Source organism: Staurois parvus, unplaced genomic scaffold (genome assembly GCF_062004578.1).
Source record: "Staurois parvus isolate SC_StPar_1 unplaced genomic scaffold, SC_StPar_1.0 ptg000198l, whole genome shotgun sequence".
In the NCBI taxonomy this organism is placed as follows: domain Eukaryota; kingdom Metazoa; phylum Chordata; class Amphibia; order Anura; family Ranidae; genus Staurois; species Staurois parvus.
Window position 1 is genome coordinate 2,835,026 of NW_028317994.1, and position 27,532 is coordinate 2,862,557.

The following is a 27,532-nucleotide window of genomic DNA, read 5'->3' on the forward strand; positions in this document are numbered from 1 at the left end:
CCGACCTCAACATAATTGAAAATCTATGGATAGACCTTAAAAGAGCAATGTGTGACAGACAGCCCAGAAATCTCAAAGAACTGGAAGACTTTTGTAAGGAATGGGCAAAGATACCTCAAACAAGAATTGAAAGACTCTTGGCTGGCTACAAAAAGCGTTTACAAGCTGTGATACTTGCCAAAGGGGGCAGTACAAGATATTAATTCTGCAGGGTGCCCAAACTTTTGCAGATGCCATTTTTTTGTTTTCTGTTATTTTGAAAGTGTAAATGATGGAAATAAAATCTAACTTTTGTTGACATATTATAAGAATGTCTAATCTGTAATTTGATGCCTTTTGGAGATTTTTCCATCTTTCCTTGGCTTCTTTATGCACATTAATACAAATTGTTAGCTGGGGTGCCCAAACTTTCGATCCCCACTGTATGTGGCTTACAGCCAAAGTTAAACAAGCTATAGAAAATAAGAAAAGAGTTTTTATTAAATATAAAAATGAAGGAACGCTATCATTGTTTAAACATTACAAAGAACATAACAGAATATGTAAAAAGGAAATAAAGGCCGCAAAAATTTACAACTAGCGACAGATTGCAAAAGATAGCAGAACCAACACTAAAAAATTCTTCAAATATATTAATAGTAAAAAGGTTCAGTCCGAGCATGTAGGCCCTTTACAAAATAATCTAGAGTGGGTGACTGGGGACAAAGAGGAGGCAAATTTATTAAATACCTTCTTCAGCTCTATGTATACAAAGGAGCATGGGGGAGCTCTTGTCCATAATGGGCATGGTATTGACACAGCTCCAGGTGATCCACATTGGCTCACCATTGGTATGATCCAAAAACATTTAGACAAAATAAAGGTGAATAAAACACCTGGACCGAATGGCCATTGTTTCTAATTTTTAGGGACTCTTTAATGATGGACATAGTACCACTGGATTGGAGTAAGTCCAATGTGGTGCCAATATTTAAAAAGGGGTCAAATTTTTTACCAAGTAATTATAGACCTGTTAACTTCACTTCTATAGTTGGGAAGATACTGGAGAGTTTAATAAAAGACCACATAGATGAGTTCTTGCTGGAAAAAAATATTTTAAGCAACAGACAGCATGGATTCATGAAAGACAGAAGTTGTCAAACAAATCTGATTTCTTTTTATGAGAAGGTGAGCAAAACCTTGGACAGAGGGGTGGTGGTGGACATGGTATACATGGATTTTGCAAAAGCGTTTGACACAGTTCCCCACACGCGGCTAATGTGTAAGGTAAAGTCTACAGGCTTGGAAAAATCTGTATGTAAATGGATAGAAAACTGACTAAAAGATCATATACGAAGAGTAGTGGTTAATGATTCATACTCTGAATGGTCTAGGGTTGTCAGTGGTGTACCCCAAGGTTCAGTGTTGGGACCCTTACTTTTTAATATATTTATAAACTATATAGGGTCTTGGATTAAAAATTACCATTTCAGTCTTTGCAGATGACACCAAGTTGTGCAGTGGAATAACGTCCTTACAGGATGTCTCCAATTTACAAGCTGACCTCAATGCACTGTTTAATTGGGCAACTATGTGGCAAATGAGGTTTAATGTTGATAAATGTAAGGTGATGCACTTGGGGGCTAAGAATATGCATGCATCATACATACTGGGGGGGGGGGGTACAATTGGGGGAATCAATGGTGGAGAAGGATCTGGGAGTTTTGGTAGATCACAAGCTTAATAATGGCATGCAAAGCAAAGCTGAGGTTTCTAAAGCGAGCAAAATCCTCTCTTGTATTAAAAGAGGAATAGACTCCAGAGAGAGAGAGACATCATTCTACCCCTGTGCAAATCATTAGTAATACCTATGCAGTTCAGTTTTGGGTACCAATTCACAAAAAGAACATTGGGGAACTAGAGAAAGTACAGAGAAGAGCAACCAAACTGATAAGAGGCATGGAGGAAGCTATGAGGAAATATTAGAGGAACTGAATATATTCTCTCTTGAGAAGAGGAGATTAAGGGGGGAAATGATCAACATGTATAAATGCATCAGTGGTTCATATAGTGAACTCAGTGTAGAGTTATTCACCCTGAGGTCCTCACAGAGGACAAGGGGCACTCTTTATGTCTGGAGGAAAAGAAATTTAATCTCCAAACACGGAAAGGTTTCTCCACAGTGAGAGCTGTGAAAATGTGGAATAGACTCCCTCAAGAGTTGGTTCTGGCCAGCTCAGTGGATTGCTTTAAAAAAGGCTGGGATTCTCTCCTAGATACACAGAATATAACTGAATACTAACATTTATAGGTAAGGATGATCCAGGGAATATCCGATTGCCAATTTGCTTCCTTCCTCTGGATCAACTGTGGGTATAGGATTATAACTTTTTTTTTTATGGTTGAACTGGATGGACTGTTGTCTTTTTTCAGTCAGACTAACTATGTAACTATGTTATTATACAGGATTTATATAGCGCCAACAGCTTATGCAGCACTTTACAACATAAGGGCAGACAGTACAATTACAATACAAATGAATACAGGAGGATTCAGAGTTTAGAATAGAATGGTTGGGGTTAGAGTCCCTTACAAGTTTTCATTGGTTCAGCTGCCCTAAGCAATGCTGGGCTTCTCATGTGCTGCTGTACCTTTAAGGAAGATGGGGTTATTTTCAATGCATATGTGTTGTACATTAATGCAGTGCTAAAGGTGTTCCTAGTTGGGAGTTCAGATAGTCTTGAATTAGAGATTTCATTTTACTAGACTTGTGCATGCCGGAAATTTCCGTTTAATTTAGTTTCAGATGCATTAGTTCGTTAAAGAATATTGTTTCATTATATCCGTTATGTTCACCCGATTCATTTTCGGAATTTATTTTGTATCTTCAGCATTTGTTTCATTTTTTTGTTGGTCTGGGTGGATTCAAAAATTGTTGCAGTTTTTCTGGAAGAATGCTATGTATTGAATATATTATCAAATTGGATGGATTCGAATTGGAAGGATTCAATATTTTCAGATGCTAGTCCAACCCACCAAGAGAAATGGCATGAGTTGATTGGACAACATCGACTGGCATCATGCACATCCAAATCAAAGAATGGAACAAAATTTGGAACCATTTGTTATCTGAATCCGAATTATCGAACAAATTTGAGAATTGAATTAATTTCCCCATGGGCCCAAACTACTGTTGCATCATGTGACATCATCTGAATAAAACAAATGCATTCATTAATTTCGTTACAACTTTTTTCAGATTTGTTGACATTCATTACTATGTCTATGCAGAGATTTGTATACATCTGAATCTCTGAAGTGAAATTTTTGTCCGAAAAACAAACCAAAAGGAAACAAAATACATATGTCTACCTGTCACCTCTTATTGCGTCTCTGAAGAAGGAAGCAAAGGGAAAATCTTCACAATAGGACACTGAAAGCAAAAAAAAACACTAATGGGTTTTATTTTTCCCTTCTCAATCCCAAGCTAAAAAACATTTTAGCTAAACATAGATTTTAAAATGGTAAATAGGTAAAATATGGTGGGGTAGATCAGCAGGGTGCTTTTGTAGTCAGAACTTTTATCATGCAGTACTGAGGCTATAGGTAAGTTCTCAGCAGGAAACACTTAATAATGTTTATGGAAGCTTGTGGGTTTCCTCTAAGGGCTCTAGTTTCCTTTAATAATTCAAAAACATGCCATTGGGTTAAATGGTTCTAGCCAAAGTTATCAAGTTTTCTAGTCTAGTCGTACATACTGTATGTCTGTATAACAGTGGTAGTGCAATAGACTGTGCATTCCATTGAGACAAGACTGATTTGAACATTTCACGTAGTCTGTAAAACTGTACATGATATGTATTAACACATTTTAATCAGATAAGGCAATTAAACTCCTGGGATATTGATCTGGTCAGTTAAGTAGAAAAGGGGGTTGTTGATCAGTTTCAGCTGCTTTGGTGTTAATGAAATTAACAACAGGTGCACTAGATGGACAAAAATGAGATGACTCCCAAGACAGGAATGGTTTTACAGGTGGAGGCCACTGACATTTTTTCCCTACTCATCTTTTCTGACTGTTTTCACTAGTTTTGCACTTGGCTAGGGTCAGTGTCACTACTGGTAGCATGATGCTATACCTGAACCCTACAGAGGTTGCACAGGCAGTCCAACTTCTCCAGGATGGCACATCAATATGTGCCATAGCCAGAAGGTTTGCTGTGTCTCCCAGCACAGTCTCAAGAGCGTGGAGGAGATTCCAGGAGACAGGCAGTTACTTTAGGAGAGCTGGCCAGGGCCGTAGAAGGTCCTTAATCCATCAGCATGACTGGTATCTGCTCCCTTTTGCAAGGAGGAAGCAGATGAGCACTGCCAGAGCCCTACAAAAAGACCTCCAGCAGGCCACTGGTGTGAATGTCTCTGACCAAACAATCAGAAACAAACTTAATGAGCATGGCTTGAGTGCCCAACGTACTCTAGTGGGCCCTGTACTCACTGCCCAGCACCATAGAGCTCGATTGGCATTTGCCATTGAACACCAGAATTGGCAAGTTCTTCACTGGCGCCCTGTGCTTTTCACAGATGACAGCAGGTTCACTGTGAGCACAGTGACAGACATGAAAGGGTCTGGAGAAGCCATGGAGAATGTTATGCTGCCTGTAACATTGCTCAACAAGACCATTTTGGAGGGACACACAGACCTCTACAGGCTAGACAATGGTACCCTGACTGCCATTAGGTATCAAGATAAAATTATTGGACCCATTGTCAGACCCTATGCTGGTGCAGTGGGTCCTGGGTTCCTCCTGGTGCACAACAATGCTCAGCCTCATGTGGTGAGAGTATGCAGGTGGTTCCTGGAGGATGAAAGAATTGATACCTTTGAATGGCCCCCACGCTCGTCTGACCTAAATCCAATAGAACACCTCTGGGATATCATGTTTCGGTCCATCCGAAGCCACCAGGTTGCACCTAAGACTGTCCAAGAGCTCAATGATGCCCTGGTCCAGATCTGGGAAGAAATATCCCAGGGCACCATCTGTCGTCTCACCATTGTCAGGCATGCATACAAGCACATGGGGGCCATACAAACTGAGTACCATTTTGAGTTGCTGCAATGAAATTTCAGCAAAATGGACTAGCCTGCTGCATCACTTTTTCACTTTGATTTTCGGAGTGTCTTTGAATTCATTCCTCTGTAGGTTGATAATTTTCATTTCCATCCAATGATGGAGCATCCTTACCTTCCTAACACATTACCAAGTCCATATCAGTATAGATATCCAGCATAATATTTTTTCCCATTGAAATCTGATGTGTTTTCAAAGTGTTCCTTTAATTTTTTTGAGCAGTGTATTAAAAATATTGCTTGCTCCACCTATGGTGTGGATTCCAGCACAAACACCCCCCAAGAATACACGGCACCACTCACAAAACATGAAAAACATTAAAATGCATAAAAGGTTGTTAAAGAGACCTGCATATTTGAATGCTAATACTGTCCTGTATGAAAAATGACTTGACTTTTCTAGGTTCCTTTCCTCCTGCTCTGACATATGTAGCCACTTTCCTTCCTAGCTGTCAACCAGAACAAATCTATCCACAAATAACCGCTGGCTATGTCCAGATAATAAACAAGGTCATTCATAAATATGTGTCACATACCAGTCACACACAGATGTTTGAAATCCAAGCTCTCTAAATGTATTTAGCGTCTGCAGATACACATCCTTTTATACTGTACCTATAACTGGAGATAAGTAAAACCTTTAAAATGGTTCCAGTCTGCGATCCATACATCAGGAAAATAATTATTAATCTGGATTCGTAGACATTTGTTTACTTATATCTAATCCCAAGTAACCTCCCTAGCGGTATGATTATGTCAATATTTCTGTGCTCAAAGCGGTACATTTTTTTGCATGGAAATATGTCGTTTTTTTATTGTAGGCCTGTAATTTTTAGGAATAACTCACTGAAATCTGTCCGAACAAGAGTCTAGTAAACATCCCGGGTATGATAAAATTTGAAACAAGAAATCATAAATTATAATATAATAAATAATCGTAAAAAATAATAATATAATAATAAATTTAATTCAATAATACAATCAAACCAAAAACACTGAAATTTGAAATATAGCGCCAAGTTCACACATCACTGAGCTTAGTCGCAAAATCGTTTTTAGTGTCTGATGACGAATTTCCACAAGAATCATTATCACTCAATTCTGCAAGTGGTTCTGATTTACTATCGCTGTTCTCTAGCCGGTCTAAAACTGCTTTTGACCTAAAGGGACGCTTTTTGGATGCCATGGACTTTTCCAGGCAGAAAGAACAGTAAAAATGTAGGCAGGGCACTGGACAAAGCACTCGGGACAAGATGTATGTGAAATGCTTTGATACAGTAATGTTTTACTATGTGATTTTAGTGTATTTCGTGAATGTCACTTTTTAAAATTTTTAAATTTCCCACCGGGTACGTCCCGTACGTCCCGACGCTCGCAGGGACTGGAATCCGGAAGACGGATGCCGGCATCGGCCGGAGATGGCCGGGGACGCTGCAGGGGACACATCGCGGGAGCACAGGAGAAGGCAAGTAAAATAGGGATCCCGGAACAACGCTGCAGGGTAATCCCGAGTGTAACTTGGGGTTACCGCTTTTGGCACTGATAATTAACCCCCGAGCTACACTCAGGAATACCACCAGGGAGGTTAAATCAATACAATTGACTCAGGATTAAATGTAGCTTAAAGAAGAACTATGGCCTCCTATTCAAAAGAAAACCTCTAATGTAAGCACATCAGCTTTTACAGTTTTCTCTTAGTACCCATGCAAAGTCCCACTAATGCCTATTGATTCTGTAAATCAAGTCCAGTTAATGCAGTTTCCTTTGATAGGGTGGCAAGGGTGTTGCATTACTCCTGAAGTTATTTCTCTCATATTGGCGGTGACTGCATCTACTACAGCGGGATGAGAAAATGTTGCAGGGAGTGTGCATATCAGCATTGTCACTGTGGATTAATAAATTTGCAGCTTGTCAATCAGTACTTGGCCACACCTTGTCTTGACCACGGCTTTCTGGATTGACAGCACTGCCTCTGTTGGTGAATCTCTCCCACCATACGCTGCATTGTCTGAGATGGTGAGAATGTGAGACACATGAAGGAGGATTTTGCTCAGCCGGGGAAAGTAAAAGGTGTTTTGTTAACTTTATGAGGCTTGATCATCCATAGTAACTGGATTTGGTACTTGTTAATACTGTAATGCATAGTTGTACTTTAACAATTTAAGTGAAAAACTGATCGTTTGTTACTATTTAAAATTAATTCAGGCTACATTTTTGCTTGCCTTTATCTAACCTTACTATCAGTAATTAGCTTGATCCCATCAGTTAATACTGTATATTGCTGATGAACAGTGTAAGTACTGTGGAGGAAATGGTTCCTCTAGGCACAAAACAAGTGTTCAGTAAATATACAGTATACACTATATTGCCATATATACTATATTGTATTGGGACACTCCTCAAAATCGTTGGATTCAGCTGTTCCAATCACTTCCATGGCCACAGATGTATAAAAACAAGGCATGCAGACTGCTTCTACAAACATTTGTGGAAGAATGGGTTGCTCTCAGGAGCTCAGTGAATTCAAGCATGGTACTGTGATAGGTTGCCACCTGTGCAATAAGTCCGTCTGTGAAAGTCCCTTCCTACTAAATATTCCTAGGTCAACTGTTTGTGGTATTATAACAAAGTGGAAGCAGCTGGGAACAAAAGCAACTCAGCCACGAAGTGGTCGGCCATGTAAAATGACAGAGCGGGGTCAGCGCAGGAGTCGCCAACTGTCTGCAGAGTCAATAGCTAAAGACCTCCAAACTTCATGTGGCCTTCAGATTAGCGTAGATAGCCTTACATCATCAAGTGCAATGTAAAGCGTCAGATGCAGTGGTGTAAAGCACGCCACCACTGGACTCTAGAGCAGTGTTCTTTGGAGTGACGAATCATGCTTCTCTGGCAATCCAATGGATGTGTCTGGGTTTGTTAGTTGCCAAGAAAATGACCTTGCCTGTATAAAGTTTGGTGGAAGGGGGATTATGGTGTGGGGTTGGGCTTCAGGGGTTGTGCTTGGCCTCTTAGTTCCAGTCTGGGAACTCTTAAGGCATTAGCATACCAAGACATTTTGGACAATTTCATGCTCCCAACTTTGTGGGAACAGTTTGGGGATGGCCCTTTCCTGTTCCAACATGACTGCGCACAAGTGCTCAAAGCAAGGTCCATAAAGACATGGATGAGCGAGTTTGGGGTGGAGAAACTTGACTGGCCTGCACAGAGTCCTGACCTCAATCTGATAGAACACCTTTGGGATGAATTAGAGCGGAGACTGCGAGCCAGACCTTCTCGTCCAACATCAGTGCCTGACCTCACAAATGTGCTTCTGGAAGAATGGTCAAACATGCCCATAGACACACTCCTAAACCTTGTGGACAGCCTTCCCAGAGGAGTTGAAGCTGTTATAGCTGCAAAGGGTGGGTCAACTCAATATTGAACCCTATGGACTAAGACTGGGATGCCATTAAAGTTCATGTGTGTGTAAAGGCAGGCATGCTAATACGTTTGGCAACACAGTGTATATTCACTTCAAGACTAGACCTATTTTTTTACCTTTCTGTTTACATGTAAAAAGCAGTATTTTTTGCTAAAAAATTACTTAAAAACCTCCAAACATAATTTTTTTTAAAGCAGAGGTCCTAGAGAATAAAATTATGGATGTTGCAATTTTTTATGTCGGTATTTCTGCAGCAGTTTTTCAAATGCATTTTATTGGAAAAGAATACACTTTAATGAATTTTAACACACAAAAAGTCAATATAATCCCCAATTTTTCGGAAGAGCCCAGGATGGCCGCGGAAAGAAGCAGAAGGGTGGGGGTTGTCCCTTCCCACTACTTGTGAAAGTAATCAAGTGGTTAATTAGCCTCTAGGATTGGTTTTACAAGAAATCCGACCGCCGGCTGAAAAAACAATACCAGGATGATCCCTGCAGCTGTATAACCATTCATATAAGGGCGACATAAGGGTACGTTGCCTGGCGTGAAGTGGATAATCTGTTTGAGATGAATAATGACCCTTATATCATGTTACCAAATGCTCAACAATTACTTCAGTCTAACAGACAACCACTGTAGTACAATTCACTATCTGAGAGCAGAGAGCCAATCAGGAATGATATTTCCTAGTTATGAACACTTTAGCCTGACAACTCCAAAATGCCTAGTGTGCAAGAGCATATCATTGCTCCTGCAAACTAGATCCAGTCAGTATTAAAGGCTTCAACATTGGACTTGGAGGAAAACTATGGATCAGAAGAAGCTGAGAAAAAATAATACATTTGATCGTCAGACTTGTTCTAGGTCAATAACTCATAGGGGAGATTTACTAAAACTGGTCCACTCAGAATCTGGTGCAGCTATGTATGGTAGCCAATCAGCTTCTAACTTCAGCTTGTTCAGTTAAGCTTTGGTAATAAAACATGGCAGATAATTGGTTTCTATGCATAGTTGCACTCTCCGGTTTTAGTAAATAACTCCCACAGTATTGAAGTCAGAGTGTTAGTATGACAACCAGGAAGCTAGCATTTTCAGAACAGTAGCCCTGTTTTGCTCTTTAGTTAGGTTAATGTGAGGAGCAATTACATGAAAGCTGTGGTTATATTTCATTACATTTGCACCCATATTCCCACTAAAAATGTCTATAGGTGAAGTATTCCACAGAGGGTATTCAAAAATGTGCTATCATAAAATGCTAACTTCCTGCTGACCACTTCTATGGGTTGCTAGATGTTCCTGTACTTTTGGACCATAATTACTACAAAGAAATACTTCAATTCTATTGTACCATCACTTGGCCTTAAATGTTTTACTTAATTTGAAACAATCTAACTACAGAACCTTTCTCTATTGATAAGAAGGCATTGGTTAATTACATGCCTGTATAGTATGAACTGTAACTTGGTTGTTTTGGAGCTGTACAAGCAGAAAATGGGGTTTAAAACACTTTTCCTACACTGTATTTTTCTGACTGTGCCTACCACACTTTTTCAAGCAATACATCAACTCTCAGTTAGGAAAATTTGGACATTGCCTCATTGACTGGCTATTATGTTGACCCACTGAAATGGAACATAGTATGTAGATCAGCTCCAGGTAGGGACTCAAAATTTTAAAGCCAGAAAGTCATCATGAAAGTTAGACATTTAGCATTTGCAGAATGACCCAGAAACGCAGCCTTCATGACTCACACAGGAAAGGTTTCCTTTAACATAATGCAGCGTTCAAACTAATACAATATATTTAATACCAAGAATACTCCAATATAGTTTATAATTTTGAAACATTAAACTGTGTTACCCCAACCCCAATTTCATATTCCTGATATGTGTCTGTTGCACCATGTACTTTTATTAAAGCGGTAGTAAACTTTTGGCTGGAACATAAAACTTAACCCTGCAGGTTTAAGTCATAATGTACTATTATGCACCGCATGCTAGTACATTATGACAGACTTACCTATAAATGGAACCCTCCAGCGATGCACTGTCAGGGCTCTCCCCACTCCCTGGCAGCTTCCATCTTCACCCAGTTTTCGTTCTGGGTTTCACATCTTCAGCCACTTGATTGGCTCCCATGCATGCACACGAGAATCACATTGCTGTGGCCGTAAATGTGGTCTGAGCTGTGCATGTGTGGCTCAGATCACATTACCAGCTGACAGGCAGGGGGGACATGTATTAGAAAAGAGAACATCTAGGGTCTCTTCTGTTATAATATTTAGAGAGAACAGCCTGTCGCTCTTCCAGTGGCTAAAACTTGTGCTGACACACCTCCTTGCATAACCATTCACTGGGAAGATCAGAAAACTGTAAATGTAACAGAACAGAAAAATGTATTTATATTTATAATCATATATATATATATATATATATATATATATATATTTATACACACACAATGCTCAGCACAAATGAGTACACCCCAACAGATTTGTCAGAAGACCTTTACTTTCCTTTCAGAATCAACATTTTCTATGGGACACTATACTACGAAATAATCCCACAAATGCGGCCCATTGATTGCAAACAATATTTCATCAAACAGGTGTCCAGCAAACAGTTGATTATAAAAGGGCATTACTTAACAAAGAAAATCCCTTCCCATTTCATTCTGTCAGCAATAGCACCACATGGAAGAGAAATGTCAAAGCCTGAGAAAGAAAATATTTTCTTTACACAAGGAAGGTGAAGGCTACAAGAAGATCTGCAAAGCTTTACTTATCAGTCAGAATATTGTAGCAAAAGTGATACAAAACTTTAACAAGGATGGAGCTGGAACCATCTCACAGAGATGTCTAGGCCATGCATGGAAATTAACATCTTGATAGAAGCATCTTCTGATGAGAAGGGTTGAAGAAAATCACCATGCAAGGTCACTGCAGTTAGCTAAAGAATTAGAAAGCCAAACTGGGGTGAATGTTTCCCATGACACAATATGGTGTACACTGCACAGGAATGGCATGCATGGGTGTTATCCACGAAGGAAGCCGCTCCTAAAGCCCATGCACAAAAAAACCCACCTAGAATTTGCCAGGGCCCATGCTAAAAAAGAAGAAGACTACTGGGACTCTGTACCCTGGAGTGATAAGACCAAGATAAATGTTTTTGGAACTGATGGCTTCAAAACTGTATGGTGTCGCAAAGATGAGAAGTACAAAGAAATATGCATGGTGCCTACAATGAAACATGGCGGTGGCAGCGTCCTTGCTGCATGAGTGCTGCTGGTGTCGGAGAGCTCCATTTCATTGATGGTATCATGAATTCACAGATGTACTGCTCCATATTAAAAGAGAAGTTGCTACCATCACTCCATGTCCTTGGTCGTCATGCACTTTTCCAACATGACAATGATCCAATACACACATCTAAGGCCAGTGTTGAATTTCTGAAGAAGAGCAGGGTGAAAGTAATTCAGTGGCCAAGTATGTCTCCTAATCTGAACCCAATTGAACACCTATGGGGAATTCTGAAGAGACAAGTTGAGCATCGCTCTGCATCCAGCATCCAGGCTCTAAAAGAAGTCGTTCTTGAAGAATGGAAAAAGACAGATGTTGCAATAAGTCACCAACGTGTTCATTCCATGTCTAGAAGACTTGGTGCTATCCTTACAAATCATGGAGGTCATACAAAATACTAGATGTAGTAGTTTGTGTTGTGTGATGTATTCATTTTAGCATCAACTAATTTGAGTAAAACTAAAGATTTTGTAGTCTAAGTTATATTATTAACCTTCCTTTCATGTAATGAGCTAAACAAATGCTATATAAAATGCAGTTTTGTCAAAAGTGTTTAAATTGTTGTGTTCATTGAGATATTGATTAAAATCTTACTTTTCAAAAGGGTTGTACTTATTTATGCTGAGCACTGTGTATGTGTATATATATATATATATATATATATATATATATATATATACACAGCGGGTAAAATAAGTATTGAACACATCACCATTTTTCTCAGTGAATATAATTCCAAAGGTGCTATTGACCACATTTCGGCAACAACCCATGCAATATATACATATAAAGAAACTAAAACAAATAATTTCAGAAATTAAGTTATGTGTAATAAAATGCAATGACACCAGGAAAAAGTATTGAACACATGAAGAAAAAGGGAGGTGCAAAAAGGCATGGAAAGCCAAGACATCAGCTGGACTCTATCAGTAATTAGAAAACCATCCAGCTCCTTGTCAGTGAAAATTAATATCAGCTGGCTCAGTCTCAACTGATGGCCTCTCAAGACCTTTGCAACCTTATTGTTGTAAAACATACTGCTGGCATTGGTTACAGAAAGATTTTAAAGATTTCAAAACTTTTGAATGTTCCAGTGAGCACATTTGGGGCCATAATCCAGAAGTGTAAGGAACATAATTTCACCATAAACCTGCCACAGCAAGGTGCTCCTTTCAAAATGTCTGACAGAGGAGTGAAAATAATTATTAGAAAAGTTGTCCAAGAGCCAATGACCACTTGTGGTGAGCTTCAGAAAGACCTGGAATTAGCAGGTACAATTGTTTCGCAGAAAACAATAAGTAATGCATTCAACCTCCATGGCCTGTATGCATGCTCACCACGCAAGACTCCATTGCTGAAATAAAGCATGTGGAAGCTCATTTAAAGTTTACTTCACTTTTAGACAAGCCTGTGAACTACTGGGATAATATAGTTTGGTCAAATGAGACCAAAATTTAACTTTTTGGATTCTATAATACACACCATGTTTGGAGGTCAAATGGCACTGCACATCACCCCGAAAACCAACCATACCAACAGTGAAGTTTGGAGGTGGGAACATCATGGTGTGAGGCTGTATTTCAGCATACGGTACTGGCAAACTTTGTGTCATTGAAGGAAGGATGAATGGAAAAATGTACCAAGACATGCTTGATAAAAATCTGCTGCCATCTACAAGGATGATGATGATAAAATGAGGGTGGACATTTCGGCAAGACAATGATCCCAAACACAAAGCCTAGGAGACACTCAATTAGTTTTAAATAAAGAAAATAAAGCTGCTAAAATGGCCCAGACAATCACCTGACTTGAATCCAATAAAAAATCTATGGAAAGAACTAAAGATCAGAATTCAAAGAAGAGGCCCAGATTTGAAGACTGTATGTGTGGAAGAATGAGACAAAATCACACATGAGCAATGCATGTGACTCGTTTCTCCACACAGGAGACATCTTGAAGCTGTAATTACCAACAAAGAATTTTGTACGAAGTATTAAATAAATTTCCGCTAGTGTGTTCAATACTTTTCCCCTGTGTCATTCCATTTTACTACACATGACTTCATTTATGAACTTATTTGTTTTGATTTCTTTGTATGTATGGTTTGCATGGGTTATTACCAACATAGAAAGTTAAAACTGACGCAGAGGACCAGCACACAGCCAATGCCTTGAAACATGGTAAGCTATAAAAATACAATAATATCAACCACGTATAGCTAGCCAACTCACCACTGCAGTAAAAAGATACCGAGTGGTGAGATCCACATGACTCTAGACCAAAGCTTCTGAAAAATAGAGGCTAAGAGAAGCCCAAAAAAGGAGAATACTAAGCGGAAAAACAAGGCTTTAATCAATATCAAAAATATGCAAAATATTAAAGAGCATAAATATAACCCATCACCATACTAAATAAAATAAAAAGACAATGTTGGCTTGTCCTCACAGGCAGCTGTACAGCCAGCATACACTCACACCACCATGCATAGCCACACACTATGGAAATGCCCTATTGTGGAAGCCAGACGGTTAATAAGGCAGTAGCGTGGAGTCTAGCAGAAACCCCTATAATTCAAATAGGACATACCAGAAACAAATAGCTGCCAATACTCTTTTAATGGCAACTAGCCATTAGTCAGACAGTATGAACAATAGGTTCCCCGAGAAAGGCTATCCTCACAAGACGCTTAAAAAGGCAAGCAAAAACACCTGGGACCCAAGCAGGAATGACCTCTATCTATAAAAGAGCAAAGGATCAAAGAGGCCCCTTTCTTTAAAGGAAGGAAGAACATAAAAATTGTAGGGAGAAATACTTACCTCTGTAATGGCATCTGTGGTGCCCTTACAGAGTGATGGCAAGGTGTGATGTCATCCTCTTGCCAACAAGATCACAGGTAATAGTGAGCACTCCCAATCTTCCAAATCTTGCAAGAAATGGGGATGCCAACCTCACCGCCACATAGGCAGAATCTGGAGGAAAAAGATAAGTATACTATCTAAATACCACCCCCCCACACACATACACACACACACTATGGGGGAGATTTACTAAAATTGGTTCACACAGAATCTAATTGGTTACGGCTGTGTATAGTAACCAGTCAGCTTCTAGCTTCAGTTTGTTCATTTGAGCTTTGACAATAAAACCTAGAAACTGATTGGTTACTATGCAGAGCTGCATTAGACTCTGTGTGCACCAGTTTTATCTCCACTGTTTTTTCAAATATTTAAGCTGCTTTTCAGCAACAAAATGGGGTGCTGCTTTTTAAATATGTTCTAATATCACAATACAATATAAATATATATGTATAATATATAAAACTATAGACTTTGGGGATTATTTTGTATAAAATGGTAAGCACATGGCAAAGATCTAATATCGCTATAAACCTGAGGACAATGTAGACATATGTCAATATGCAAATATAGCAGTTATTGGGTAAAAATCCATCTAATATGTCCATTCAGTTGCCAAATTACAATAAACAAATACTTTGTCGGCATAGGAAGAAGAAACAATCACATACATAGTAAGTCAGCCTATGTAAAACATATTGCAAACATAATTTTCTCTAGGAAGGAAAACAATTGCCTGTACCATAGCAATAGCTGCACTGTTTGCTGTTTAAAGCAGAAGATTCTTGCTGAGAAAATCGGTTGTAATATTTGAACAAGATAACCTTTGATAGCCTCCCAATTCAATATTATTTCAAATAGATTTTTATGTTTTTGGCTTCCCTATGCACTTATGCAACATTGAACATTTGACTATACCTTGTTGATGCAGTGAAAATTTGTATTTTCTCTTTCTTTCTTTTTTTTTTTTGCGAGTTCACATTATCTGAGATTGCTCCTTCAGAGTTTCAAGTCAGTAGATGTATACACTAGGGGAAAGCTACTTTTAGAAATTCAATACAAAGCAAATCAGTCTTTTGAAACAAGGTTGTAATGTATGGCCAGTCTGTATTCTGCCCCAGAATTCCCCTGGCTATTTGATCCAGTTATGACATTGACAAATTGCTGGCACTCCTTGAGTACAACACTATTATGATAGCAGAGCCAAGTGACTGGTGTGTTTTAATGTTAGAACAATCTGGCCTATACCGTCATTTTCCTCCCATTTGGTTTTTAGTCAAATACAAATACAAGACAGGCAAAATAAACTGCTTTATAATAAGCTGAAGCATTAGATCAGTCTGAACCCATCTGAGCTATCCTGCCAGGAAGCTGTTACTGCACAAACTTAATCCTAAGAAGGCAAAGTATCTCCCACCCTGCAGCAGCACTTATACAAGGGATGTGTATATGCTTAGGATTGGCTTTGTGCAATGACAACATCCTATCAGGATATTATAAAAATGTTTTTCTTGTTCAAACATTTTTATTAACAAAAGAGAAAACTTTAACAACACAATCAAGGAGACATTGTATATATACAGTGGACATTGAAGAGGCTATAGGACATTGAATAAAAATGAATGAGGATCACATTACAGATGTCTATACAATGCAAGCAAAAGCAAGAACATAAGAGTCGGCAATAGATGACATTATCGTCCCAGCCAATCCAAGTAACGTCTCTTAAGTGCATTTAAGAAGTAGGGGGAAGTTTGGAGGGGGATCAGACGGGAGAGGAAGGGAGGGTATGGGGAAAAAAAACAATAACGATGACTTCCATAAACAATCAGCTAGTTTACAGCAGACTCCATGAGTTGCCCACGAAGGACTATTGACAGTATTCTGGGCGCACAATATAGAAATCAAGGGAGAAGGAGTGATTCATCAAAGTTAGGCGGGAGGAAGCGCTCTACCCAGGGGTTTCATATGTGCAAAAATTTAGGGATCGTGTCAAGAATTGTGGCTTCCACCTTCGCATGTATCATGGCTTGTGTTATTCTGGATTTGACGGCAGCAACACTAAGGGTGGGGGATTTCCAGGATTTCGCTATAACCTGCTTAGCCGCTGTTGTAACTTGCATAAGGAGCTTGAATTGCGAGTTGGAGACGCCAGGGGGGCACTGATTGAGTAGGGCTGTTGTTGGATCAGGTCTTAAAGTGATAGATAGTATGGTGAAAATTTCATCCCAAAAGACCCGGGCCACTGGGCAATCCCACCACATATGGTAGTGCGTCCCTAAGTCTGTACAGCCTCTAAAACAGTTGGGCGAGTAATTAGGGGTAAATTTTGCGATTCTCGCTGGGACCAAGTACCAGTGGGTTAAAACTTTATAATTTGTTTCCAATGCTACAATGTTCTGCGAAGATGATTTTGTGTTAGCCCAAATGTGATCCCAGTCAGATGGGTCGAGTTTCCTGCCCAAATCCACTTCCCACTTATGGGTATACAGAGGGGGGGACGTGGTAATCGAAGTAGTGAAGAGTGAATATAAGCAAGAAATAAGCCCACGTCTATGGGGGTCTTTGTAGCATGCTCATTCGAAGAAAGACATAGCATCTGGCCGATTTGTTGTGGTAGCGTAAGGAGCATAAAAGTGTTGTAGCTGTAAGTATCGGAATATCTCGTAAGCTGGGAGGCCATGTGTTTCCCGCAGCGAGGCAAAGGTTTTAAACTTATTCCTCTGCAAGAAATGATGCGTGCGGAGCAAATTAGAAGAGGACCAGGCTTTGAATAAAAGGGGCGTCTGCCAGGCCGGGGGAAAAGCTGGGTTTCGTAAAAACGAGAGCAGAGTATTATGTAGCGATTGGAGGGGATATCGGGTTTTCAGTTTATCCCATAGGGATAAAAAGTGAGAGGTGATGGGGTTGGTCGTTAAGAATTAGAGAGCCAATACATAGGTTAAGATGTGAAGAGAGGATTTTAGCTAACAGTTTAACGTCAATGTTGAGGAGAGAGATTGGCCTATAATTGGACCACTGCGTATCATCAGAATTCGGCTTTGGGATCATTGAAATGTTCGCTTGTACTGTATCATGATTAAAAACGTGGCCAGACAGTAGAGCGTTAAAGGCATTAGTGAGGATAGGTGTAAGGAGGTGAGCAAATTTTTTGTAATACGTGGCTGAGAAGCCATCTGGTCCTGGGCGCTTACGTAGTTTTAAATTTTTAATAGCATCTAAGGTTTCGGCTAGGGAAATGGGTCGCTCAAGTGCCTCCAACTGGCACTCAGAAAGTTTCGGGAAGGAAATGGGGGTTAGAAGGGCATCTGCTTGCGTGGGGTCAAAAGGTGTAGAAGAGGAATAAAGCTGTGACAGGTGTTTATGGAAAATCTGTAGAATGCGTTCTGGGTTACTAGTGAGGTTGCCAGAAGAGGTGCGTAACCGGATAGGTCTAGTGAGTTGGTCAAGCCTACGAAGTGAGAGGGCCAGGAATGTATTGGGTTTATTCGCCTTGGTGTAATATTTGTGTCTAGATCGTCGGAGCGAGAGTTCAGCTTGATCTGTGAGAAAAAGATCTAGAGCCAATCTAGAACGCTCCAGGGTCTCACGATTGGCAGGCGTTGGAGCCGCCTGGAAGGCTTGATGGGAACGATCATAGGTTTGCTCTAGTGTGAGACGTTGCTGCCTTTTGCTTTTATTTAAGAAGGATGCTTTGCTAATGCAAAACCCTCGCAGAACCGGTTTATGCGCTTCCCATAACAGGAGAGGAGAAATATCAGGTGATTGGTTAAGAGAAAAGTAGTCTTTAAGGGCTGCTTCGATTTCTAGACAGTGAGCTGGGTTTGCAAGCAGGTTATCGTTAATAATCCAAGAGGGCTCAGCGGGGGATGGGGCCAAGGAGGTCATAGCCGTGAATACAGCACAATGATCAGACCAAGGTATCGGAATTATTTCAGAAGTCAGGAGCCGGGGGGTAGAGGCGGTGGTAAGGAAAATATGATCTATCCTGGAGAATGACTGGTGGGGGTGAGAATAAAAGGTGTATTGGCGTTTCGCCGGGTTGAGTTCTCGCCATGTATCTATCAAGGAGTAACGGTGTAGAATGGCTTGGAAAGTTTGTTTAGAGGGAGAGGCAGAAGATGGTTGAGGGGATTTATCGAGGAAGGGATATACTACACTATTAGAATCTCCGCTAACAATTAAAGTTCCGCGCTTATGGTGGTCTATAGTCGAGAGTATGTGGGAAAAGAATGGTAAAGGGTCTTGGTTTGGGGCATAGTATGCAGCAATGGTGACATCTATATCTAAGAGTTTCCCAACTAACAGGAGGTAACGACCCTCTGGGTCTTTAATTTCGGTGCCTAGTGTGAAGGGTGTTGTGCGATGAAAGGCTATCAGTACCCCCCTGCGTTTGGTGGCGGCAGAGGCTGTATAGACCTGAGGATATCGGGGGCCAAAAAACTTAGGAGTGGAGTTGGGAGTGAAGTGTGTTTCCTGTAGACAAACCACGTGAGCTTTAAGCGTAGCAAAGGTTCGGAAGGCCTTAGTACGTTTCTGTGGAATATTGAGGCCCTGCACGTTCAGGGTAAGGATATTTAACGAACCCATGAGGAAAGCGCATAATGGTTAGGATAGTCTGTCACTACCTCCCAAGGTGGAGCCTGATGGGGGATGAGGGCATTGTGGAGTGTGTTGTGCAGAGTCTTGAAGTCATGTTGGAGGGAGGGAGGAGGGGTACGATACGGGAGAGGAAACAGGAAAGAAGGGGTGTAAGAGGCCATTTAAGGCCTAAAAGATGGGTTCCCAAGGACACCCTGAGTCAGGGTGGGCTAGGGAACAATAGTAGCCCAAGCGTTATTAAATAACCAATAACACAGGGGCTAGGTTGGAGTGTGCAGGTACACGGTCCGTGAGGATGACAGCAACTTGATTGATAAAAGGTGGCGAGGTCCTGGTATAAAAAAAACAGGTACATAAAGAAAATACATTCATGAAGATCACGCTATCCCAAACTTAGACGGCATAAGCAGTATCAGTGAGACATCACAGGGGAAGGGGTGTGGCGTCGCATGCCGTCAGAGCTTAGGCTCTCAAACAAACTAACCTAAAGTGGGGCCCCAAGGGGGGGGGGAGCAGAACAATTCCCAGGTAATGGAGCAACCAAAATTTAACAGGTAGAGGGAGAGAGGATATCAACGGTATTAATCTCAATAACAGTAATGACAGTCAAAGGAGTACACCGTTTGGCGTATATGGCCACAATAAAGTGGAGAGAAGAAGGATAGACATGAGACACCGTTCAGTCCATGGTATCTTGTGTAGATAGACCCGGAGATAAAAAACGGCCTCGTTTGTGGAGGTTGAGTGGGCCTTCAGTGGCACGTGTGGGAAGGGACTTCCGCGGCAAGCAGGATGCGGACCTCCGCTTGGCGCTTTCTGAAGGTGTCGCTGAGGAATGCAGTTGTAAGATCCGCAGGGTGTCTAGTAGGTCTTCTGGAGTCTTACAAGTGTAATCCCGGGATTGATATCTGAATCGCACTGCAAAGGGGAAGCTCCACCTATATGGTATAGCGTGTTGTTGAAGTACTTGTAGGTAAAGTTTCATAGCCCTGCGCTTGGTGATTGTTGTGGGGCTTAGATCCTGGAATAGCTGGTATGAATGACCTTGGAACTGTAGAGATTCTGCGTTACGGGCGGCTTGTAGGAGTTGCTCCTTGGTGCGGAAAAAGTGGAGCTTGGCTATAATGTCACGTGGTGGACCATCCGTGCGTCGCAATGCTAACGCCCTGTGTACTCTATCCAATTCTAATCTTTCGATTGGGATAGCTGGGGCAAGCTCTTGGAACAGAGCTGTTACTGTTGATTGGAGATCGACGATCGTTTCTGGGAGGCCACGAATACGCAGATTGGAGCGTCGTGCCCTGTTTTCAAAGTCCTCCAGTCGTGTTAATAGTGTTGCGTTTTCGTCGCGCAGAAGGTCAAGGTCATCCGTATGTGTCTGAAGCGTGGCATCAAGACCATCTACTCTCTGCTCTAGGTCCGTAGTGAGTTGCCCTAGTTCACGGATTTCCCTAGAAAGTGTAGCAGTGATGCGGTCCGAGGTTTGCTTCAAAGCTTTGTGTAGCATTATTTCAAAGCGGGTCAGCAGGTCTGGGGTGTAAGGTCAGGCGTCAGGGCTTGTGCAGGGACATCAGTTTCAGTGTCAGACTCACCCTCAGACGTGCAGGGATGGCTGGGCTGCGGATCCTGTAGGGCTGCATATGTATTTGTCACCTTCTTGCTTCCATGTGCTGAGGCGGTGGCCATCTTTGTGGAGGCCTTAGCCAGGGCCTCCTTGATTGACTTGGTAGAAGGGGGGACCTGGTGCTGGGGTGCCCCCTTAACCATTTTGCTGCTCGTCAGTCGGGGGGGGGCTGTTATAGTATTCTCAGCCCCCCTTTTCTTACTCTCTGCTGCCCAGGTTCAGTGCGGTGGGCGGGCCTGTGCAGAGCTCGCCGCAGGGACACGTGTCCCGTCGGATATCTCCGACCCGCTGCAGGAGATCCGCCGCAGACCAGGGCGGATCGGACCCTGGGATGGTTGCTGCTGTGTTCGGGTCCCCCTGGGGTATGTTGCGGGCCGGGACCCGCTGCTTGGCGGCGCTGTCACCCGACGGGGAGACGGAGCCTCAACGGGACATGTCCGTCCCGCCGGCCGCGCATGCGCACTCCTATAAAAATGTTTTTATACAGCGCTGGGGGAAAAGGGTTCCCCCAGAAAGACAGTTTAGGGGAAGTTCTGCTTTAAAGATTGGTCCCCCACTCCCCATTAAGGATTGGCACCTTTGGGGAGTGGGGGGGGGAAACGGGTACCCGAATTTGACAGGTACACGCTCCCACTTCTGCTGCGATCGCCTAGGCGATCGGAAACAGAAGTTGTCCTCCTACCCTCCCTCCCCAAAGTCTTATGGGACACATTACAGGTCCCAGAAGATGACGGGGCCATTCAGGAAGCACAGTGCTACTCGCGCAGCTCACGCAAGCCGCAAGCTGTCACAGCCAGGGCTGCGGCGGGATCGTGGGACAGGTGAGTGGCTGTTTTTTAAAAGTCAGCAGCTACAGTTTTTGTAGCTGCTTACTTTTATTTTTTTACAGAGTGAGTGGAACTCCACTTTAATCAAAAGGGCTTTATTTGAAAAACAATTATGCGTTGCACAAATAAACACACAAACGCTGAGCAGACCACCACCGTCACATCACTAAATTAAAAAGACAACGTTGTCTAGTCACCTAAGCAGCTGCTCATACAACCTCATACATACACACATGGGAGGGGGCGAGAAAAATTGAAGGTGCAATATGGAAACATGGGATGGTTAACCTGTATCAGGTGTAAGAGTATAGATAATAGTCACACAGTAATATCCAATATGGTAAAAGTTGGAGTCAGATTAAGGACAGGCCATCCTATAAGCATATATAATAAATTGACACTAGGCGCCTAAAAATCTGATTTCATTTGCAAAGTATAACTTGCCAGTCAATAGCAATTAAGTGCACCTTTCTAAAAGTGTCCAGCGCTTTCCATGTAAATTCATAAATAATGGCCACAAATGCATACATGACATGCCCAGAGCTTCAAAAAGTGCTCCATGCTTTAATCCATCCAGTAATTCAGTGATCTGTATGCACCCCATTCACTTCAAACAATTCCCTTGTTGGTGACAATTATGCACATTGTGCTCCATGACACTTAGTGCTTCTTCTCCACTTGTGATAGCCTCTTTCCGTGCATACCCCTCCACACCTCTGAGAACTCTCCAGATATTTCCGACCTCCTCTGACTGAGAGTGGGTCAAATAATACTTTTCCCCTGAAAGAATTGTATCCATGCATCTTTTCTATAATGCCTTCTTTAAAATATCTCATTTCACATGGCCACAAGAAACCACAGAGAGGCCAGCATAGTGTAAAATCTTTTTATTCAATAAAACCACATATAACATTGCACTCACATCTCAATGTGCTACCTCCCAGCACTTGGGTAAAGATTGATTGTTTCTGTGTATTACCACTCACTGCCTTGGTTTGAGTGCGACTTCAATACATAATGACGTCAGTGTCTGTAGTGCCTTCCTGACATGTTTTGTGGGTGAAATGTGTCAGAGCAGAGCTACAGACACTAGCGTCATCATGCAAAGGACAAAACATGTTGGAACAGAGCTACAGACACCAACATCATCTAACACAAAAGCAGCACTCAAACCAAGGAAGCAAGTGGTGTTGATATAGGGTTCATTACTTTCAGGTCGTTACAGGGGGACAAGGAGGCACTCTTTATGTCTGGAGGAAAAGAGGTTTAACCTTCACAAACAGAAAGGCTTCTTCACAGTTAAAGCGGAGAATATGTGGTATAGACTCCCTTGAGGAGCGCAGTAGCTTGTTTTAAAAAGAGCTGGATGCACTCCTAAACGCACAAAATAGAATTGGATACTAACTGTTACAGGTAATAATGTCAGGCGTAGTTGATCCAGGGGATATCCTTGCCTCCTGGGGGATCAGGAAGGAATTTTCTTTCATCCACTGAAAGAAATTGGATCATGCTTTATTGTTTTTTTTTTCCTTCCTCTGGATCAATTATGGGTATAGGGTAATGTATATGGAGATTTTCTATTTGTGTGTTTGTTTTTTTTATTGGTTGAACTAGATGGATGTCTTTTTTTAACCTGACTAATGATCTAACTACTGTATGTATAAAAATATTTTTTTGATAATTTATTGACACCACAAGGCAGCCTAGGGGAATTTTAGTGTATACGTGCAGGTTGGTAATTAGTGTGTTTAGTTGCAGGATTGTTCAGGTGGGTTCAGACTAGCATCCAAACAAGCCTCAACTGCTCCCTGATCAAAAATAGAAGTGCTATAACTACCTTACACTTAAGACACAACTAAACACATACTCTAAATCAGCCTTTCTCCACTTGTTTAACATGGAGGAACCACTGAAATAAATTTCAGGTATTATGGAAACTCTGCCATTAATTACTATATGTACAGCTCATGGTATATTAGTGTAGTGAGATGAATGCTTCTTATATTGATAGTCAATGAGAAGAATACTCGTTTTACAGATAGCAAATTGGTTATCATTGGTGTCATTTGTCACAATTATGAGAAACAAAAAAATTGCTCATTGCTAATGGAACCCATAGCAACCTTAGCAGGAGACCTGGTTGAGAAAAGTTGCCCTACACAGTTGTGGGTGGCACTAATGGTACCAGTTGCCTGAATAGTAAAAATCATGAAGCGTACACATTTCAGTTCTACACAATAAAGCAGAGCAAAATACAATGACATGTTCGGTAACCCACAGCAAGCAAAGTGATCTCACTTTTTAGTTAGAAATGAAAAAAAGGCTTGTCATTGTACATTGTTATTGCTCTGTAAACTGACTTATTGAATGGGATTGTTTGTGTGAAGAAAACAAGAACTTTCATGTGCTAATTTAATAAGCTAAAAAACAAAAAAAAATGGTGAAAATGCAAAAAGTCATGCCCACCAATCATTATTCATTTTTCACTGATTTTCCCAGAGTTATCTGAAATCTAATTGGTAGATAACAGTTACTTTCCTCCTGATCAAACAGTTTTCACTTCTTTAAGGAATAAGCCTTATAGAGGTGATCATTTATTGTAGGCTTGCTTGACCAGCAAATACAGTAGGTATTAACTGCAAACAATCCAGCACTTCAATTTTTTTCATTAAAGATATTACACTATCAAACTGGGACACATCTTCCCCATTCCATTAAGGGAAACAAAGCATCACTTATCTAGGTATCAAAATAGGGAAGGAACCCTCCCCATTATATCATCTGACTTTTCCACCGTTGGTTAACAAAATTATGAAGGAACTGGAGGCTTGGATAACTATACATCTGTCACTCTTCTGAAGATGCCATTTGGTTAAAACGATGAGTTTTAAACGCCTCTTATATCCTTTACAAACAATCCTCATTCTATTGAAACATAAGGAAGTACAAATCCTTAACAAGGCTATTACTAATTTTTTATGTTGCAAGAAGAGACCTCACATTGCCCTGTCGAAGTTGCACCTTCCGAAGAGCAAAGGGGGAGCTAGTTTACCAGATATCAGGATGTGCAACTTAGCCTGCCTACTTATAAATGATTTAAATTGGCTCTCCCACTCATCTGTTTATACTGATTATGCCCTGGAATCCAACATAGTATACCCTTACCATCTTTCGGGTATACTGCACAGTAATCTTCAATCCCTCCAGAGAAATCTTCAGCAACACATTTTGATTTGGAACACTGTCATTACTTGGAGGGAAATCAGGAAGAAACTTAATCTATCTCCATACATTTCCTGTACAATACCTCTTGCTACATGGAAATCCTATGTTTCCATTTGCCACACAAAAGGGTTGGTTACAGTGACCTCTATGAAACCAAAACTCTTCACGGAACTATCAAACAAATTCCATCTTCCTCAGACACACCTTCTTTACAATCACCAAGTGATCTACATTTCCTCCTGCTGCAGAGACGCTACAAAAAGATTTTGCTCCTCTTTGATCAATCATCTAATAGATAAATGGACTTACTCTATCTTGGATATCTATAAACCACTACACTCTGATGTTAGTAATACCACACCTGAAGCTCTTTTTAGAAATTGGAGCAAAGACTTCCCTGAGGATGACCTGGAAAACAAGATCTTTGAAGGCTACCTGCAAGTCTGGAAATGCATTATAAATGAAACGTGGAGACAAACGCAGTTTAAGTTAATCCATAGAGCATTTATTTTGTTCCTCCCTCCAAACTCAACCTCTCACTCTACATCCTGCCCCCAATATGGGTGTCACAAGCCCCTGCTGTCCCACTGATTCTGGCATTGTCCTCCAATCTTTGCTTTTTGGGACCAAATAATCAATTCTGTTCATAGTATTACTGGAATACGTATTCCCAGAACACCCAAGCTCTGGTGAACCCAGTATCTATATTCCACAATGGATCCATCTTTGTCTCCTGGCAGCTAGGAAAAGTATCCTAAGAACATGGACTACCTCTACCCACCCTACCATCTTGACAGTCAAAAAGAATCTTATGATTCTTCTCTATAAAGAGAAATTGGACACAGAAGCTCAGAATTATGCCCACACCAAAAGGTTCCTTAAGAGATGGCACTCCTATATTGAATGTACCTTCTCCCTGTCGAAAATACTGTCATTAATTACATCTTTTCAATATACAGAGTGGTTTCTCAAGGCTTCTCTGTTCAACTCCCTGGGCATAATAAAAATTTCAGCTCTATGATTTACAGCTTTCTGTTCTGCTGTATATATTTTCTCCTTATCTGTTTGACCTGTGTTTTACTGGGGGCCAACCACCCCCTAATATCCTTATCTGCTAACATTTTGTTAAGATGTATGATATAGAAGCATGAATAAGTCGCATAATTGGAAAATGCTTTCTTATATTAGTTCTGTATGTCCATGATATAAAACTAGTTCGCTAATAGTCATCCAGGCCATAGGCCTTAGGTGGTTATATCCTCCTGTTGCATGCAAGACAGCTAACAATTATGTAATGGTTGGCATTATTTAAATCTTTAATACAAGTTTCCATGATTGGTTTGACTTTGACATATAAAAATGTAAACTGTACTTTCATTCTTATGGATTGTTATACTAAAAGATTATTTTACTTTGCCTTCATTTTCATTTTGCTATGTTCTGTATACCTAAAAAGTCAATACACATATATAAAAAAAAAGAAAAAAGAAAAGATGACTTGTTATACAGCAGCTGCTATGAATGTGTTGAGAGAGGTGAGAGAGTTTACCAGCTGTAGTTTGACAGATCAGTGCTTATGATGCAGGGTTTGAACAATACAGTACTGAGCATCCTTGACTTAGAGCAGTGACTGCTTAAAACACCAACACTACACCAATAATACAGGAGTTCTGTAATAAAGTTAATATGTAGGAAGGAAGAAAAAAACTACAGCAATCATTGCAAAACAGCTGGGTAAGTGTCTGTATTTACTGTATGTGTTCCTTCTTCCACATTCATTGAGATTCACCATTGGATTTCCTGCAAATGCACCCAGGGACTCTCCCAGCCTCACCCAATACAGAACTGGGAACCTGAACAGCCAAGTGCCAGGGTCAAGTACTGTGACATGTGGTGGAAGTGTCTCCTTAGTCCCACTTCATGTATCTAACTCCTCCAATATGTCCATAACAAAGATGTTCCACTCTGTGTATATTCCCAGTTTGTTTTTATATATATATATATATATATATATATATATATATATATATATGTAAAGAGTATTTCCTCTTTTGCAGTCAAATTTATATGTTTATTATGTGTTCCCATTGACAGTGTTCAAATCTAGTTTACAGCTGATAATGAAGAACTTAGACAAACATATCACGAAGTAAGGAGAGCTTATAAGGATTTTCAGGCAAGTAAAAAGCACTCAAAAAGACTACCAGCATGGCAAGTTTTAAATATTTATTTGAAGTTATATTATGTTAATATAAACATGTAACAAATGTAAAGTAGGTGATAGCTGCAAAAGTAGAAATACACCTAAATATATATAATTAATAAGGAGTGCTAACACCATCATTTGAATGTGCAATGTTAGTGATAATTGGAGAATACCCGAATTATAGAAGCTTACTAGCAACCATGTAAAATATAAATATCAGTTCTGAACAGTTCTCTATTTCAATGAGTGTGCTGTGCCTAGATATGTTAAAAGAACTCTGAATGCATTATATGCATTACATACATCTAATAGACATTAATTGGTTGTTGATACTTGCACTAGATTTTTCTGTATGAATGAAATATTT

The 27,532-nt window shown here is 40.6% G+C and overlaps 1 protein-coding gene across 13 annotated transcripts in view; it reads right to left on the minus strand.

The window, feature by feature from the left end:
• Positions 1-27,532, minus strand: part of LINGO2 (leucine rich repeat and Ig domain containing 2) — a 2,046,252-nt gene that overhangs the window by 160,113 nt on the left and 1,858,607 nt on the right. For 8 of the 13 annotated variants that reach the window (XM_089678067.1, XM_089678065.1, XM_089678066.1 and 5 more), the window contains one exon: positions 3,352-3,412. The exons of the other annotated variants lie outside the window; for them this stretch is intronic. In XM_089678067.1, coding sequence (XP_089534193.1) covers positions 3,352-3,412 — 61 coding nt within the window. The remainder of the gene's footprint in view (positions 1-3,351; positions 3,413-27,532) is intronic. 13 annotated transcript variants of the gene reach the window in all.